Source organism: Eretmochelys imbricata, chromosome 2 (genome assembly GCF_965152235.1).
Source record: "Eretmochelys imbricata isolate rEreImb1 chromosome 2, rEreImb1.hap1, whole genome shotgun sequence".
NCBI classification, from domain to species: Eukaryota; Metazoa; Chordata; order Testudines; family Cheloniidae; genus Eretmochelys; species Eretmochelys imbricata.
In genome coordinates this window covers 29190952-29210804 of record NC_135573.1, presented here as the reverse complement: position 1 = coordinate 29210804, position 19853 = coordinate 29190952, and the positions used below count along the sequence as shown (strand labels likewise).

Below are 19853 nucleotides of genomic sequence, written 5' to 3'. Positions count from 1 at the left end.
GTAAATAAAAAGGTCAATAGTTTCTTCAGGAAATGTGCAGTGCTGTCCTATGATGGTGCATTATTTGTTGTAGTTATGAGATAATTTATTCCAGCACAGAAATATTTTTGAAAATTATTCTCTAAACTGTACTTTGCAATTGGTGACATTTTTCCAAATGTGAAGTGGAATTTGTATGTTAGAAACTAGATTGAGACATTATGACTAAACAACTATGTAATGTTCAGCATTCACTGTGCATAAGTAAATGGGCATGGTCATAATTTCTTCCATCTCCCCTTATTTCAAGAGGAAACTAAGTTACTGAATCCTTTTATAGGGTGTGGTTTACTTCTTCCTCGTGCTCAGCAATGCTGTCTGACTTCCTTGCCTCATACCCACATAGGGAAATAACAATGTCATAGAGCCCCACCCCACTCCTAAATTCTTTTGTTTATTTCCCTGTGTGGCCACATCAGTCATATTCACAATCGAACACTAAGTATCTAGTTCAGAATTCTATCTTTTTCATCTATTGTAAAAGGGGGAAGAACTAGGTTTTAAAAACAGAACTGGCAGAATAATTAGGAAGGGCATACAGTAAGGCTGATAACAAGTAAATTGTTAAATTTATTTTAGAGAAATAGTAAGTTGCTTCAATTCATAAATGTACATTAAATACTTAAAGAAAGATTATCGTAGCATTTCTTACCTCTGCAGATAGGAACTGGGAAATCCCATGATGCTGTGTTCACTGAGTTAGCTATGCAGGTAAGCTGTGGGTGGCCATCCAAAATGTATCCAGTTACACAACTGTAGTGGATTTTATCACCAACATCAAATTTCATACCAGACAAGATACCCTTTGGTGGAATTCCTGGATTGCCACAAGAACTACTCTGTAACTCTGTAAGGGAAAATATGAATTTATTAATTATCATTTTTATATAAATCACTGTCTATACTATGTTAACTATTTGTAAAAGTAAATTGTGACCATTTAGGGCAGGGGTGTGTCTTCATGTGTGTTGGTACAGCACTTAACACAATAATTTCCCCACGCTGATTTGGCCCTTTGAGAGTGTGGTATATTGAGGACGGTGTTGGAATTTCAAGCTATGTAAGGGATATATAACACAGATATGCCTTCGATGATTCAAAACTACTGATTCCTTCTGGCCCTCAAAAACTAGAAAAGCTATTATCTGTTTACCCCAAAATAGGATCCACCTAAGAAGTAAAGAGAATAACAAAACGGTTCATATTGTGTGAGACACTTTCTCTAAGGACCCACAGATCAGCCAAAGTTGGGAGTTCCTCTCCCCAAGAAAGAAACTAAAATGGCTAAATGAGGGTACTGTTAATCACCTAGGCAAGAATCCTTCATAATTTCCATATGAATAAAACCTCTTTCTCCCTCCCAACCTACCTAAAAAGAAATCTAAGTTACCAAGGAAAAGTGACATATTGCCTTCCTATGCAAAGTGGCTCATTGCACATTGAGTGGATTAAAATATGGGTGAGGAAACTGCAAATTAAGCAAATTAGATATGATTGGCTGTAAGATGGAACATCAAACTGGGTAAACTGTTACCCCAAGAAATCCAAGCCACATGATTTCACCCCAAATTATAAACTGTACATTCTTTTCCTTGTAAATCAAATATACCATGGATAATTTTTCACCCCAAATTAGGATATGCAGAGTTGCTTGCCTTGTGAGTCAGATCTACATCATTCTATAAATAATGTGAAATGCTTATGTATGATCAAAGAATATCTGGAGTTTGTCCTTCAAATTTAGAAGATTATAAGGGATTTGTTGACTTTCATTGTAAATAGTTGTTGACTCTAGAAGTAATGGAAATTATCTAGCACAATGAAGAAGGCATGTTGGAAGATATAAAACAAGTATAACCGAAATACTAAGAGAAATTCCTTAAAAATGGGGATCCCAATTAAGAGTGGGTGCTAATAATGAAATACGGTCCTTGAAATGAATCAAACTTAAAAAGCCTCTGATAAGAAAAGTATTACATAAATTTGTTATACAATAATTTTATCTACTGAATACCAATGGAAGCAGCAGAGAAACTAAGGGTTAAAAATCTGAGCATCCACTTGGCATCGCATAACCATATTTTAGATTTTAACTCCAGTATAAATCCAAGCAGAGTAGCTTAAAATGGATTGAAAACAATGACTTCAAACAATTGCTTTTAATATTCTAATCTTGTCTTTTTTGGACCAATCCAATCAAAGAGAAGTAACCATACTCAGTACCTTAAAGACATGCGCATCCTTCGAAATATCATAAATATGTCAGAAATTAAGAATTTATGATCACAAATAAATGTAATAAGAAGTCTTGGTAATTTGCATTGTTCCTTTGTTCCTTGATATAACTGATGAACCTCAACTTTAGTCTGTGAGAATTGCTTACAAGACTGTACTGTGTGTGTTCACACCTAGAACATTGGTTGTGTCTACACCTAAGTGGTGAACTGTAGATTGTATACTAATGTGGTGCTGGGTGAATTAATAAATTGTTGGTTGGTTAAGAATAAGTAAGTGTCCCAGTGTAGCGGGGTGGACACCCGCTCAGGCCCAGAGTGGTTTAAAACAGCCCTGAGAGAGGGTTTTTCCAATGAGAAAGGCACAGGGGCTGATTAGGGAAGCAGCCTCAGCTGGGGTCCATGCCCCAATCAGGGCCCAGCTGGCTCTATAAAGGCTGTGAGCCAGAAGCCCAGAGAGCATCTCTCTGCCTTGAGAGAGAGAAGGGCCTGGCTGCAGGGGCTTATCTAAGTATCAGGAGGGGAGCAGGGCTGGGGACAGGCCAAGGGAGCCGGGGAGCTCCAGCCAAGGAAAGTACCAGGCTGCAGGTCTGGTAAGGCCTATTAGATATTGGGGTTGCAGGGGGCAGCCCATGGGCAGCCATAGGCAGCAGGTCCAAACCCAACCTTGCCTGTGATGAGTGGCTCATACTGCAGTCTGCCCCAGGGCGCAGGGGCTAGCTGATGACTGGCAGGACCCTACGACTGAGGTGTGGCAGGAGCCTACGACTGAGGCGAGGGGGGTTCCCCTGGGAGGGGGAGACCCAGAACTGTGGGGTACTGCCAGCACCCGGTTAAAGGGGCACTAGAGTCCTGGGAGGGACATGGGGCTAGCTGTGGGCGGCGAGACACCAGCCTGAAGAGGGTGCTCAGGAGCCTGGAACGCTAATTCCCTGAGACGACCAGCAGGTGGTGCTGCTAGTGAGTCTGTACCGGGTAAGAAAAATACTGTTCAAGTTAAAAGCTGATCTGATAAGAACCCAATGTTAAAACTAGTAAGCTAATACTCCCAGGACTCAAAAAAGAGGGGTTACACTATTAACACTTTTTCAAATGTGAAACCTAATTTGTTTGATTTCAGATTTAAAAATCTGAATTAAAAAAAAATTGCACCCTGGCAAATTCATAAATTGACTCTCTTTCATGCTTTCAACTACCACTTTAAGAACGGGGATTTTTCCTTCTCCGGTTTCCACACTAGGGGCTCTGTAGGGAAGCATGCAAGCTGGGTCTAGCCGCAATCAGTCAGCTGACAGACAGCCTTGAGTAAGGTTGAGTTGTGCCTCTCTGTTTTAGGAAGCAGCCTGCTTTGTCTCTTTCTGTTTTGGAGTTCTTGTATGTCACCATTCTGAATTCTAAGGAATAAAGTAGTGTTCCTTCCAGCAAGAATTTTTTTTAGTTTTATCAAATGTCTCTGTTTGTTTGCTGTGAGCATAACAGAGCGCTTTGGTAATATATCGATACACACAAAATATTATGGCATCATAAACATACAAATGATCATAAATATTAAACATTCCTTGAGATCCATCTAGAGAAGTCATCCTGCAACGACTTCTTTCCAATAGGGAAAAAAACAGATTGTCAAGGTTCCTCCCCCACTCTGAACTCCAGGGTACAGATGTGGGGACCTGCATGAAAAACCTCCTAAGCTTATCTTTACCAGCTTAGGTCAAAACTTCCCCAAGGTACAAAATATTCCACCCTTTGTCCTTGGATTGGCCGCTACCACCACCCAACAAATACTGGTTACTGGGGAAGAGCTGTTTGGAAACGTCTTTCCCCCCAAAATACTTCCCAAAACCTTGCACCCCACTTCCTGGACAAGGTTTGGTAAAAAGCCTCACCAATTTGCCTAGGTGACTACAGACCCAGACCCTTGGATCTTAAGAACAATGAACAAACCTCCCAACACCTGCACCCCCCCTTTCCTGGGAAATGTTGGATAAAAAGCCTCACCAATTTGCATAGGTGACCACAGACCCAAACCCTTGGATTTGAGGACAATGAAAAAAACATTGTTTTCTTACAAGAAGACTTTTAATAGAAATAGAAGTAAATAGAAGTAAAGAAATCACCTCTGTAAAATCAGGATAGTAGATACTTTACAGCGTAATTAGATTCAAAACATAGAGAACCCCTCTAGGCAAAACCTTAAGTTACAAAAAAGATACACAGACAGAAATAGTTATTCTATTCAGCACAATTCTTTTCTCAGCCATTTAAAGAAATCATAATCTAACGCATACCTAGCTAGATTACTTACGAAAAGTTCTAAGACTCCATTCCTGTCTATCCCCGGCAAAGACCATATAGACAGACAGAGACCCTTTGTTTCTCTCACTCCTCCCAGCTTTTGAAAGTATCTTGTCTCCTCATTGGTCATTTTGGTCAGGTGCCAGCAAGGTTACCTTTAGCTTCTTAACCCTTTACAGGTGAGAGGAGTTTTCCCCTGACCAGGAGGGATTTCAAAGGGGTTTACCATTCCCTTTATATTTATGACACAGATTACAAAGGAAGGTTCAGTAGAGAAATTTGATATGTTAGTGACTATGAACTACCTGAATTCAACATAGTGAGCAATAATACACAGGCATATAAGCACATTAGATTTGAAGGAAGTATTAATAAAAAGGAGTGAATACTGTGTGCTGGAATTATATATTTACAATCCATGAGCATGAAAACATAGTGCATCATAAAAAGGACAATAATTAAAATACAACAGACTACAATTCCTCGAGAGATAAAAAAGTGGGAAGCAGGCAATGTGTTTTCCAGAGAGATTGCTCAAAAATCTCATGATAAAAAGTGACTTGTACTGGAAATGAACAAGGGAAGGAAACCAAATAATAATACAGAGAATCACTTAATGACTTGAAGGGTAAAGATTAAGGCAGCAGAAGAGTAGCATGAAATAATGAAAATTAAAGGGAATAAGAGGAATAAGAAGGAGTTTTGCTAATATAGAAAGGAAAATGAGACATACCAGCAAGAAAGGAGTGCTAATAAAGGAGAGAAATATAAAACAAATGTCTCAAGAACGGTTAACCCGTGAACTGCTTTTACAATTTGTCTTTAATGAGAAGAATATGGAACAGATTGATGGGCAATTGTGAAGAACTTTGAACATCTTGACACTATTGTTGTTAATAAAAAATTGGTATGAAAACATGTGGAAAAATGATAATGCATCAATCAGCAGGGCTGAATGATATTCATTCCAGTATGGTGGGAATTAATGTGGGAATTAATTAATACAGTAACTCCTCACTTAAAGTCGTCCTGGTTAATGTTGTTTCGTTGCTGATCAATTAGGGAACATGCTCATTTAAAGTTGTGCAATGCTCCCTTATAACGTTGTTTGGCAGCCTCTTGCTTTGTCCACTGCTTGCAGGAAGAGCAGCCCGTTGTAGCTAGCTGGGGGCAAGGGGAACGGGGGGCTGGGGCTTGGAACCAGGGTGGACTGGCAGATCCCCTATCAGCTCCCCTAAGTTTCCCCTAAGTTCCCTGTGCGGCAGCACCCAGCAGGCTATCAATTGCGGGCAGATCAGCTGTCCCTCCCCCCACTGCCATGTGCTGCTCCTGCCCTCTGCCTTGGAGCTGCTCCGGGAGCCTCCTGCTTGCTGTGCGGGGTGGGGGTGGGAAGAGAGAGGGGCTAATGTCAGGGTGTCCCCCTCTCCCCTGCTCACCCCATCCATAGAGCGGGGGGAGACACGACAGAGCTCAGGATAGAGGGAGCTTGCTGGACGCAGCTGCCATCTCAACTTCCTGATATATTTAAAAAGGCAGTGTACTTAGAGTGGGGTCAGCATCCTTAAAGGTACAATGTGGATCTCTCTCTCTCTCTCTCACACACACACACACACACACAGGGTGTGTGTCTCTATCTCTGACTGCAATGCTGTCTCTCCTCCCTCCATTTGTACTGCCTCGTAGAGTGTGAGGCTACATGAACAACAATGGGTTAACCCTTAAGGGCTCAGCTGATTGCTTGTTCATCATTTAGCAGTAAGGCATTCCCTAGGAAATATCCCACCCTCTAACTTCACCACCTCAACCAAGCTTCACAATCATCATTGCTGTGTACAGTATTAAATAGTTTGTTTAAAACTTATACTCTGTGTGTGTGTGTGTGTGTGTGTGTATAGTCTTTTGTCTGGTGAAAAAAATTTCCCTGGAACCTAACCCCCGCTATTTACTTTAATTGTTATGGGAAAATTGGATTTGCTTAACACTGTTTCGCTTACAGTCACATTTTTCAGGAACATAACTACAACATTAAACGAGGAGTTACTGTACATTAATTCAGTGTCAGTTATTTTGGAACATTTCTGGTGAAAGGGGAAGGAACAAGAGAACTGGATAAAAAGCTAATGTTATGAACCAGAAACTCAGCAAGCATAAAATCATCATCACTCTATTGACTTCAGTGAAACTATGCAAAATTACACCAGTAAAAATCTGACTCATACTATTTTCACTATAAAAAACAACTCAAACCAAAGAACCTTATCCATAACCAGCATCACCTTGTCCCCACCCCCAAAAATGTGGAAAAAATGAGCAGTTGTAGCAACTGCCATCCAGTAAATCTGTAATATTGAGTAACGTTCTAAGCACTATATGATCAGAAAAATATCGTCAGATTAGTGGGAAGTTCAGAGAAGATCAACAAAAATGATGAGAGACCTAGAGTAATTGATTTAAGGACAAAGATGAAAAGATCTAAATGCATGTAACCCGCCTAAGCAATATATACAAGGGAACAAGACAAGAGTCTGCATATAGGAGTAGAGTGTTGTTAACACCAAGAATGGAGATGAATTATTAAGTATGGAGCAGAGAAGTATAACTAGTAATTGGATTCAATTAAGAAAAAGAGAGTGTAAGCTGCATATAAGCATGAAATACATTGACAGTGAGATCTAGTAGATTATGGAATTGTCACCCGGAGGCAGTAGTGGATATGTCATCCTACTGGACTTTTAAAAATTAGGTGAGGTAATATTAAAATATTTGCTGTAAGGGAACAATCCTGTATTGGCAGGGTTGTGTGCTGGATGACATAATGGCTCTTTCCATCTCTAAATATTAGGGGTGAGATCGTATGCTGCACCACACAACTCACAACCCAGCAGCAAGGGGGCTAAGGAGGCTTCTTTATGCTCTCCTGAGCCTGGCCAGCTCTGAAGCCCCTTTTGTAACAGCCCAGGGGCCTGTCTGAGCTATGGGAGGTTAGTCCCCCAGGGGATCCTACCCATCTGTTCCCTGAGGGAGTCGAAGTCTGCTTTCCTGAAGTCCAGGGTCCATATCCTGCTGCTTACCTTTCTTCCCTGCGTCAGGATCCTGAACTCAACCAACTCATGGTCACTGCCTCCCAGATTCCCATCCACTTTTGCTTCCCCCACTAATTCTTCCCGGTTTGTGAGTAGCAGGTCAAGAAAAGCTCCCCCCGAGTTGGCTCCTCTAGCACTTGCACCAGGAAATTGTCCCCTACACTTTCCAAAAACTTCCCGGATTGTCTATGCACCGCTGTATTGCTCTCCCAGCAGATATCAGGAAAATTAAAGTCACCCATGAGAACCAGGGCGTGCGATCTAGTAGCTTCTGAGAGTTGCCGGAAGAAAGCCTCATCCACCTCATCCCCCTGGTCCGGTGGTCTATAGCAGACTCCCACCACTACATCACTCTTGTTGCTCACACTTCTAAACTTAATCCAGAGACACTCAGGTTTTTCTGCAGTTTCGTACCGGAGCTCTGAGCAGTCATACTGCTCCCTTACATACAGTGCTACTCCCCCACCTTTTCTGCCCTGCCTGTCCTTCCTGAACAGTTTATAACCATCCATGACAGTACTCCAGTCATGTGAGTTATCCCACCAAGTCTCTGTTATTCCAATCACGTCATAATTCCTTGACATCACCAGGACCTCAAGTTCTCCCTGCTTGTTTCCAAGGCTTTGTGCATTTGTATATAGGCACTTGAGATAACCTGTTGATCGCCCCTCATTCTCAGTATGAGGCAGGAGCCCTCCCCTCACAGACGTTCCTGCTTGTGCTTCCTCCCGGTATCCCGCTTTCCCACTTACCTCACGGCTTTGGCGCCCTTCATCCTGAATACCATTCACCTAGTATTGCTATCACAATAGAATGGGCTCTCACAAACTGTTATTATATTTTAATAACTTAATTTAAAAAATTCTCTTTCCTGTATGTAATCAGTTTTCCAGTTGCATTATTACATGGCACTACTAAAAAATTACATGGCCTTCTCCATTTCATTTTTAAATGGCTAATGATAAATCAAGTTTTCTTCCCCCTCCACTTCAAACAATTTTGTACTAACATTGGATAATAATGCAATTGTGAAACTGCTAATACATTTGTCAATTCTTTGAGTTTTTTTTTTTATTTGGAACAAATAAAAATGCATGGTAATTTAAGGGTAATTCATCTGGGAAGTGCACTAGTCTTGTCTTTTTCTGTAGGCAGCATTTATTTTAATATTTATAATATGTGCCTAATACCAAACCTCTGGGTAGATGTAATTAGCCATGAACCACCCAAATCCTCCCCCCTGGTAAAACCCTATGAGAAAAGATCAACAAACATAGCTGTTTCAGACAATCAGAGAAGCAAATTTCAGAGCTGAGAGTGTCTCTGGCAATGTAGTGCTACATTTAAATCCAGGGTCTGTTGGCTTGAGTTCCTCATCTGATAGGAACTTAGGAACTGCCATACAGGAAAAGACCTGAGGTCCACCTAGTCTCTGACTGCAGCCAGCACTTAATACTTCAGAGGAAGGTGCAAGAATCCTGTAGTAAACCAATCTGCCTTCTGTAAATAGATCTGCTTCCCATATTGCTCCTGATCATAGGTACTGGGACTATGGGTGCTGCCGCACTCCCTGGCTTGAAGTGGTTTCCATCATATACAGGGTTTACAGTTTGGTTCAATGGCTCTCAACACCCCACTATACAAATTGTTCCAGCACCCCTGCTTCGAATCCCTTATAGACATTGTTTTAAAACCTGAAACCTGAATTTCATATCCCTGACCAAATGTTTGTGAGCGAATTATTACAGTTCTGAATACTTTTATCCATATACATTTCTAGTCCTGTTTTGAAACTTGCTAAATTCTTGGCTTAATGACACCCCAATGTTCCACATTCTAATTACAGGTAGTGGGGGAAAGTATTTCCTTTTGCCAGTTTTTAAATTGCCACATTTTAATTTCATTGAATGTCCCCTTGTTCTTGTGTTCCGAGAGAGGGAGAACAGAAGCTTCTGTTGATAGATATTGCAATCGCATGCAAAAGCTAAAATAATGGGGAATGATTAGGCCAAATGGCCAAGACTGTAACAGCTCCAGAGAAGTACCACCCCTCAGATGGCTTGCATATCCTGGTTCAAGACAGTCCCAGAGGAGAGGCAAGACACAAAAAAAGGACTAGGAATACAAAGGGCAAGCTTGAACCAAGAGAGTTTCAACAAATGGACTGACCTTTAGTCCAAGGGGGGACCCAAACCTGTTTAGGGGTTAGAAGGGCTTTAATCTGCCAGGTCCCTATAGGGCTGATGGGTCACTTCTGGTACGTTTAGTATGTGTCTAGATCTTTTATTGTTTTATATGTTTTCTCTGTAGGCTTTTGTCTTTTTTAATAAATATGCTCTGCTTTGAAAGAACAGTTTGGGTCACTATTATATCATTGACATTGTCCTTGGAGAGAAACTAAAGAGTAAGTGCTGACCATTTGTCAGATCCGCTTAGAATAATCACAGTGAAGTGCAAGTGGACTGCAGCCTAAAACGCCCCTGGTCAGAAAGGAGAGGGACTTGGGTCCCTGTCCAGAAAGGTGTATGCAAGAGACCTGAGCACAGAGAAGACCATGGAGTGGGAGTTAAAGGTGCAGATACCCTGAAAATTGTGACATTCCTGATCTATTTTCTTTATACCTTTCATTACTTTCTATACTTTTATCATGTCCTCCTGCTTTTTTCTCCATTCTAAGGGAAACAAGGCGAAACTTTTCAATCTGTCTCCATAAGAGTTTTTTATGCCTTTGATCACTGTTGTCTGCCTTCAAAACCCCTCTATCTCAACCACCTTGATCCAGTGTTTAAAGTGTGTGTATATGTGTGTGGGGGGGGTTACAGACATGGGAATTTTTTTAAACTCAAGGGGGATTGCTGAGGGACACAGAGATTCTACCACTGCTGCTACCACATACAGCTCCCAAGGCACCACTCCACTCCCCTATGGACTGGCACCACCCATGCATTGGTCTGTCAGCCCATCTTGGAGGGGAGCTGTCATAAATATAAAGGGAAGGGTAAACACCTTTAAATCACTCCTGGCCAGAGGAAAAGCCCTTTCACCTGTAAAGGGTTAAGAAGCTAAGACAACCTTGCTGGCACCTGACCAAAATGACTGATGAGGAGACAAGATACTTTCAAAGCTGGAGGGGGGGAAAACAAAGGGTTCTCTCTGTCTATGTGTTGTTTTTGCTGGGACCAGAGCAGGAATGCAGGTCAGAACTCCTGTAAAAAGTCAAAAAGAAAAGGAGTACTTGTGGCACCTTAGAGACGAACACATTTATTTAAGCATAAGCTTTCGTGAGCTACAGCTACTTCATCAGATGCATTCAGTGGAAAACATAGTGGGGAGATTTATATAGAGAACATGAAACATTGGGTGTTATCATACACACTGTAATGAGAGTGATCACTTAAGGTGAGCTATTACCAGCAGGAGAGCGGGGAGGAAAAAACCTTTTGTAGTGATAATCAAGGTGGGCCATTTCCAGCAGTTGACAAGAATGACTGAGGAACAGTGGGGTGGGGGAGGAATAAACATGGGGAAATAGTTTTACTTTGTGTAATGACCCATCCACTCCCAGTCACTATTCAAGCCTGAGGAACAGTGGCGGGGGAGGGGGAATAAACATGGGGAAATAGTTTTACTTTGTGTAATGACCCATCCAGTCCCAGTCTTTATTCAAGCCTAAGTTAATTGTATCCAGTTTGCAAATTAATTCTAATTCAGCAGTCTCCCATTGGAGTCTGTTTTTGAAGTTCTTTTGTTGAAGAATTGCAACTTTTAGGTCTGTAATCGAGTGACGAAAGAGATTGAAGTCTTCTCCGACTAGTTTTTGAATGTTATAATTTTTGACATCTGATTTGTGTCCATTTATTCTTTTACGTAGAGACTGTCCAGTTTGACCAATGTACGTGGCAGAGGGGCATTGCTGGCACATGATGGCATATATCACATTGGTAGATGTGCAGGTGAACGAGCCTCTGATAGTGTGGCTGCTGTGATTAGGCCCTATGATGGTGTCCCCTCAATAGATATGTGGACACATTTGGCAACGGGCTTTGTTGCAAGGATAGGTTCCTGGGTTAGTGGTTCTGTTGTGTGGTGTGTGGTTGTGTGGTGAGTATTTGCTTCAGGTTGGGGGGCTGTCTGTAAGCAAGGACTGGCCTGTCTCCCAAGATCTGTGAGAGTGATGGGTCGTCCTTCAGGATAGGTTGTAGATCCTTGATGATGCGTTGGAGAGGTTTTAGTTGGGGGCTGAAGGTGATGGCTAGTGGCGTTCTGTAATTTTCTTTGTTAGGCCTGTCCTGTAGTAGGTGACTTCTGGGTACTCTTCTGGCTCTGTCAATCTGTTCCTTCACTTCACCAGGTGGGTATTGTAGTTGTAAGAATGCTTGATAGAGATCTTGTAGGTGATTGTCTCTGTCTGAGTTGTTGGAGCAAATGTGGTTGTATCGTAGAGCTTGGCTGTAGACAATGGATTGTGTGGCGTGGTCTGGATGAAAGCTGGAGACATGTAGGTAGGAATAGTGCTCAGTAGGTTTCCGGTATAGGGTGGTGTTTATGTGACCATCGCTTATTAGCACCATAGTGTCCAAGAAGTGGATCTCTTGTGTGGACTGGACCAGGCTGAGGTTCATGGTGGGATGGAAATTGTTGAAATCATGGTGGAATTCCTCAAGGGCTTCTTTTCCATAGGTCCAGATGATGAAGATGTCATCAATGTAGCACAAGTAGAGTAGGGGCGTTAGGGGACGAGAGCTGAGGAAGCGTTGTTCTAAGTCAGCCATAAAAATGTTGGCATGCTGTGGGGCCATGCGGGTACCCACAGCAGAGCCACTGATTGGAAGGTATACATTGTCCCCAAATGTGAAATAGTTATGGGTAAGGACAAAGTCACAAAGTTCAGCCACCAGGTTTGCCGTGACATTATCGGGGATACTGTTCCTGAGGGCTTGTAGTTCATCTTTGTGAGGAATATTGGTGTAGAGGGCTTCTACATCCATAGTGGCTAGGATGGTGTTTTCAGGAAGATCACCGATGGATTGTAGTTTCCTCAGGAAGTCAGTGGTGTCTCGAAGGTAGCTGGGAGTGCTGGTAGCGTAGGGCCTGAGGAGGGAGTCTACATAGCCAGACAATCCTGCTGTCAGGGTGCCAGTGCCTGAGATAATGGGGCATCCAGGATCTCCAGGGTTATGGATCTTGGGTAGTAGATAGAATACCCCAGGTCGGGGTCCCAAGGGTGTGTCTGTGCGGATTTGTTCTTGTGCTTTTTCAGGGAGTTTCTTGAGCAAATGCTGTAGTTTCTTTTGGTAACCCTCAGTGGGATCAGAGGGTAATGGCTTGTAGAAAGTGGTGTTGGAGAGCTGCCGAGCAGCATCTTGTTCATATTCCGACCTATTCGTGATGACAACAGCACCTCCTTTGTCAGCCTTTTTGATTATGATGTCAGAGTTGTTTCTGAGGCTGTGGATGGCATTGTGTTCTGCACGGCTGAGGTTATGGGGTAAGTGATGCTGCTTTTCCACAATTTCAGCCCGTGCACATTGGCGGAAGCACTCTATGTAGAAGTCCAGTCTGTTGTTTCAACCTTCAGGAAGAGTGCACCCAGAATCCTTCTTTTTGTAGTCTTGGTAGGAAGGTCTCTGTGGGTTAGTATGTTGTTCAGAGGTGTGTTGGAAATATGCCTTGAGTCGGAGATGTCGAAAATAGGATTCTAGGTCACCACAGAACTGTATCATGTTCGTGGGGGTGGAGGGGCAGAAGAAGAGGCCCCAAGATAGGAGAGATTCTTCTGCTGGGCTAAGAGTATAGTTGGATAGATTAACAATATTGCTGGGTGGGTTAAGGAAACCACTGTTGTGGCCCCTTGTGGCATGTAGTAGTTTAGATAGTTTAGTGTCCCTTTTCTTTTGTAGAGAAGCAAAGTGTGTGTTGTAAATGACTTGTCTAGTTTTTGTAAAGTCCAGCCAAGAGGAAGTTTGTGTGGAAGGTTTTTTTTTTTTATGAAAGTGTCCAGTTTTGAGAGCTCATTCTTAATCTTTCCCTGTTTGCTCTAGAAGATGTTGATCAGGTGGTTCCACAGTTTCTTTGAGAGCGTGTGGCACAAGCTGTCAGCATAGTCGGTGTGGTATGTAGATTGTAATGGATTTTTTACCTTCAGTCCTTTTGGTATGATGTCCATCTGTTTGCATTTGGAAAGGAAGATGATGTCTGTCTGTATCTGTATGAGTTTTTTCATGAAGTTGATAGATTTCCACTACGTATGGCTAAATTCAGTGCCTTGCATAATGACAGGTTTCAGAGTAGCAGCCGTGTTAGTCTGTATTCGCAAAAAGAAAAGCAGTACTTGTGGCACCTTAGAGACTAACAAATTTATTTAAGCATAAAAAGTCAGTAAGCAATTTAGTTAGATATGCGTTAGATTCTGTTTTGATTAAATGGCTTATAAAATAAGTTGTGCTGAATGGAATGTATATTCCTGGTTTTGTGTCTTTTTGTAACTTAAGGTTTAGCCTAGAGAGATTCTCTAGATTTGAATCTGATTACCCTATAAGGTATTTACCATCCTGATTTTACAGAGGTGATTCTTTTACTTTTTCTTTAATTAAAATTCTTCTTTTAAGAACCTGATTGCTTTTTCCTTGTTCTTAAGATCCAAGGGTTTGGGTCTGTGTTCACCTATGCAAATTGGTGAGGATTTTTATCAAGCCTTCCCCAGGAAAGGGGGTGTAGGGCTTGGGGGGATTTTGGGGGAAAGACATTTCCAAGTGGGCTCTTTCCCTGTTATATTTGTTAGATGCTTGATGGTGGCAGCAATAAAGTCCAGGGACAAAAGGTAAAATAGTTTGTACTTTGGGGAAGTTTTAACATAAGCTGGTAAAAAAAAAAGCTTAGGGGTTTTTTCAGGCAGGTCCCCACATCTGTACCCTAGAGTTCAGAGTGGGGAAGGAACCTTGACAGGAGCAAAGTTGAGCTTGGGGAGCAGCTGATGTAGCAGCTCTGGAGGGACCTGGCCAGTTGCAGTTTAGAAGCCTGGGAGTGGCCAAAAGAAGCCACAGGGGGCATGGAACCAGCCACCCAGCACTTTATAGCCACAGGCTCAGATCCAGGCTAGCAGTGAGGGAAGAAGTGAGGAGGAAAGGGGATGGGACAGCAGAGGCTGCACCCCTGAAATGGGCCCCAAGATCTTTTTGCACCCCAGAAGAGACCCCAAGCCATCACTTCACCCAACCTCAAGAAATACCTTTACCCCATTGTCAGTTCCCTCTTAGTCTCCCCAAGAGAAATCCCCAATCTATTGTAATTTCATCCCTAATTCCTGAGGGAGACCCCTGACCATTTTCACCCCTTACACCTTTTCCCAGATAGACCCCAAATCTCACTGAATGTGACTGCACCCTCAGCCCATAACCCCAGAGAGACCCCAAAACACCAGAGACCCTAAACCCCAGAGAGACCCCAATCCCACTGAATCTCACTTCCTATACCCAGAGAAAACCCTCAATCAAACTTAATTTCACTGCACCCCAGTAGGATCTCTATGTCCAGAGACCCCCAAATCCCAGAGAGACCCCAACCCACTGAATCTCTACACCCCTCAGCCCTCAAATCCAAGAAGGAGATCCTGAAACCTAGCAAATCTCACTGAACCACCAGCCTCCTGTCCTCAGAGACTCCAATCCTAGTGAATTTCACTGCACCTTCAGCCCTCTATCTCCAGAAAGAGCCCAACTGCACTGAAACTCATTGAACCCCACAGATGCCCTATTCCCAAACTCACAGGAAGTATTTTGTTTCAATAATTTGTATGATGCATGTTGGCTCATTTAAACACAACAATAAATACATATAAACAGCGTAATGAACTAAGATTGAATGCAATTATGTGATATATGTATAAAAGAAATGGTGAATTGTCTGTATCAAGTGCATGAAAATCTTACTTGGCTGGGGTTATGACAGACCCCCCACCGCCTTTTTCTGATCACTTTAAGTACTGCCTTGACCTCGAATTTTAAAAAGAGGGATGCATTCAAAACTAATCTTGTCCCAAATCATTTGAAGCTTTATGCAATAATAGATTAAAATCCACAACATCATTTGCATCCAGAAATTAAGAGGAAGCCATGTAAAGGTTAGAGTACTACTGGATTTTGACAATTATGTTAAAAGCTACATATCTAAGGTATTTCACACCCACATCATAGTACTTTAGTGTTATCATGCAGCATATCTAAAATCAGGGGATAAAACTGTATTAAAAAATTTCCCCTCTCTCCTAAAACAGGGGATATTTCCTTGTATTGGAGTACTTATTACTACATTAAGGCAACCTAGCCCTTCATGACCCTTTGTTGTTGAGGGTCTTGAAACAACTGTGGCAAACAGTAAAATCCCCATTCAAAGCAATATTCCATAATCTGGTTATTTAAATACACACACAAAACATACAAGTTGTGACATGATGAACCGCAAATCTCATTGAAAAAAATACTTGCAAAACTATTTTATAAAATCATACCTGTTTGAAATTCATTATATACATGCTAATTTATCATGTTCCAGTTTTTTATTTACAAGAAAAGCATACCCTATTACATCCATTTTCTGGTAGCTCTCCTAGTTTATTCAAATATTAATAATCAAAACAATTATATTAATTGACATATAGAACTGGGAAGAAACCTTTAAGAATCACTAAATTCAATTTGGTCTAATTTACACAATACAAATATAAATCTTCATGGGATCTGGGAAAAAAATCCATTGTTTATTGTTAAAAAAAATCTCGCATCTAGTAAGAAATAAAAAAGACTAAACAAACTGGTACAAATTACAACTTTTCACTCGATATACAGTATTGAGTCTCAAGCACAGATAATTAATCAATCAGTTAGTTAAAGATGCTTGAACAGGGACTTTGAACATACTGTAAATTTGAATTGCATCCAGCAGATGTAGTAATTCATCTTTCTCTTCTTTATTAGGCACAATGCACTGTAAAAGCATGATCAGCTCTGAAAGCAAACATTCTAAACTACACATACATATGTAGATAAATATTTGATGTTCCATGGAGTTTGTTTTTTAAGACAGTCACTAAAGCTGATATATAGTTGCGTACCCAGAAATAAATAATTTATATTTCAAATGTAAGAAGTTAGTTGTGGTAGTATGGGATATGCAAATTCTGAGCTAAAAGAGGAAGCTAGATATGCCAATAACCACAAGTTTTTTCATCTCACTGTTTTCTATGAAAGTGTAGGAGGTTTACAACATAAGGGTGAAATTCTCCTCTGGGCAGAGGTTAGCCTAAAACCAATGTATCATGTAATCCCCATTTAGTTTACGTGGGATTTAAGCACTGTATATGTGTGGTGCTGGCCCTCTACACACAGATGAAATCCAAGCTACTTCTTCTATAGTGTATGCTTCTTTATATTTGGAAACACATGCTCTACTATCTCCTGAATCTATTATATGAATAGCGGAACCTAGCTAATCTGAATTCAGTGAGGGACATGCAATGATTTTATACCAAAAGAAGGACAGGAGACATTTTGCATGGGTTTAATCAGGCTGCAACTTTATTATTAGATGGGACTACCTGGCAGATAAAAGTATACAGTGCAGGTAAAACCTATTTATTCCACAATTACTGGGGGGGGGGCTTTCACCAGCTCCCCCTCTTTTTCTATCCAGGTCCCTCCAGCAAATCCAAAGGTGTGCTATAATAATGGGGGGTTGGCTCCCTGCCGTATCAATCATAGGAGTCCCCAACCCCCTCCCCCAATTAATTCCTTTAACGAACACCTCTTTCTAAGTCCTTTTCCAAACCATTTATCTGGTCACTGTATACCTTTCCTATGGAGTACCTGCACTGGACATCTGCCCCACACTTACATAATGAGCTACCACCCATCATGCCATGCATGAACAGAGCCTACTGTGGGGAAGGCGAAAACCCCCCCAACTGCACCCAACCCAATATGGTGGCAAGGGAAAAATTCCTTCCCAGTCCCACTCAACAAAGAGGCTGTTAGCATAATGCCCACAGCAGGTCTTGACCAGACCTGATATTTTACCACCTAAAGGGGAGGGAGGGTGGGTGCTGCCTCAGCCTGCTCCGTGTAAAAGGGAGGGTTAAGGCACAGCCCCTTTTAAGCCCTTCATTCCCAGGGGATGAGTCAGTGCCCACGCTGATTCATTTACAGCAGTTTTCATCTATCCCACACCCCAAAGCCAGAAAGCAATTCCCTTCATTTGGCCAGCCAGACAACCCCCTCCTGCTTAAAAGTGCAGTGCAGTCATTGGCTAAATGGAGAGAGTGGCTGGTATGTGCTGAAGATTTAAGTGCCTAAGAACCCAGTCCTGGAGGCACTCCCTGCACATAACTTCCATTAAATATAATCAGAATTCTTCCTGTGGAACAGATTGATAGGTGAGCTGTGTGTTTATATGTACAGATGTCAAACAAAAGACAAATGTGAAGTTAAAGAAAGGTTACTGATATGACCCTGTTTTGGACAACAAGAGTTGAGAAGAAGTGACATTCAAGGATTCCAGGTTCCACTGTGATAGTCATCATGCCCTAAAAATATTTTCTTAATTTTCACTATACTCAATTAAATATATGCCTTGGGATAGTCCTTTATTTTAATTCTGTACTGAGATGTATCACAAGTAGAGCTTGTGAAAAATTTTCCATCAAAAGGTTTTCTTATAGAAAATGACTTTTTTCCCTCAAAACATGAACTTTTCTTTTCTCAAAAGCAAAAACAAACAAACAAAACCTTAGTTTTTCATTAAAAGCTGTGCCTTGTTCTGATGCTTTTATCTAAAACATTATGGAAATGGTCACTGAACTTTTTCATTTACTGAAAATGAAAAATGTTGATAACTATTTTGAAAACATTTTTTATAAACATTTTGAAAAAAATATTTTTTAAATTCTCAAAAAGATTAAAAATGAAAAATGGTCAGATTTGAACACTTTGAAATGAAAATAACTGATTTTTTTTTCATTTTCCCACCAGCTCTCTTTTTGGATTACAAGACCTTGATGTGGAAGGGACAGAGATTTTCCACCAAAGCAACCGATACAATAACAGAAACGTAGTTCTGAGAATGAAAAAGAACATGAGCTAATTAGAGTTGGTTATGAATTTTCTGTTGAAATGTTGACACACTCTCTGCCCTCCAAAACACAGTCTCTCCCCCCACATTCACAGAACACACTCCCTATCACACTCCGCCTCTCTCCCCCCATTTGAAAAGCACGCTGCAGCCACTTGCACGCTGGGATAGCTACCACAATGCACTGCTCTTCATGGAGTTGCAAGAGCTGCTAATGTGGCCACACCAGTGTGCTTGCAGCTGACAGTGTAAACACACAGAAGCGTTTTCCCTGCTGTGGTCTCCGAAGGCTTGTTTAACTCCCAGCGCTCTATATCTGCAAATGTAGCCAAGCCCTCAGTCTCTGCTCAAGGAACACTCCCAGTGATTTAAATAAGAGTCTTGTCCAGCTAAAGACTTCCAGATTTTACCCGTAGTCTTTATAAAAAGACCAGTGGCAGGTTTACCCTTGTAAACATGGCATTGACATTGCTATATTAACAATTTCTTGCAAATATTCAACTCAACTCACAAACTACATTATACTATCATAGATTCGTAAGAGGTCAAAATGGTTGCATCAGAAGCTCTTTAATGACCTGAAAATCAAAAAGGAATCTACAAAAAGTGGAAATATGGACAAATAGCTAGGGATGAATACAAAAGAATTGCACGTAGGGTCAAAATCACTTAAGGCACAGAATGAGTTACACCTAGCAAGGGACATAAAAGGCAATAAGAAAATGCTCTTATAAACACATTAAAGCAAGAGAAAGACAAAGGAAAGTGTTGATCACTACTTAGTGTGAAGAAGAGCTAATAACAGACAACATTAAAAAGATTAAGGTATTTAATGTCTATTTTGTCTCCATCTTCCCCCAAAAAGTTAATAGTGACTGGAATCTTTACACAATTAATATTAACTGTTATTAATTACTACAGGGGGAAGAAATACAAGCCAAAATATGGGAAGAACATGTTTAAGAATATTTAGATAAATTATTGGTATTCAGGTCAGCAGGGCCTGACAAAATTCACCCAAGAGTACTTAAGGAACAACTGAAGTAACCTTGGAACCATTATGTTTGAGAACTCATAGAGG

The 19853-nt window shown here is 41.3% G+C and overlaps 1 protein-coding gene across 3 annotated transcripts in view; it reads right to left on the bottom strand.

The window, feature by feature from the left end:
• CSMD3 (CUB and Sushi multiple domains 3) overlaps positions 1–19853 on the bottom strand; it is a 1168908-nt gene that overhangs the window by 900152 nt on the left and 248903 nt on the right. For all 3 annotated transcript variants that reach the window (XM_077808852.1, XM_077808853.1, XM_077808854.1), the window contains exon 4: positions 692–886. In XM_077808852.1, the coding sequence (XP_077664978.1) occupies positions 692–886 (195 nt within the window). The remainder of the gene's footprint in view (positions 1–691; positions 887–19853) is intronic.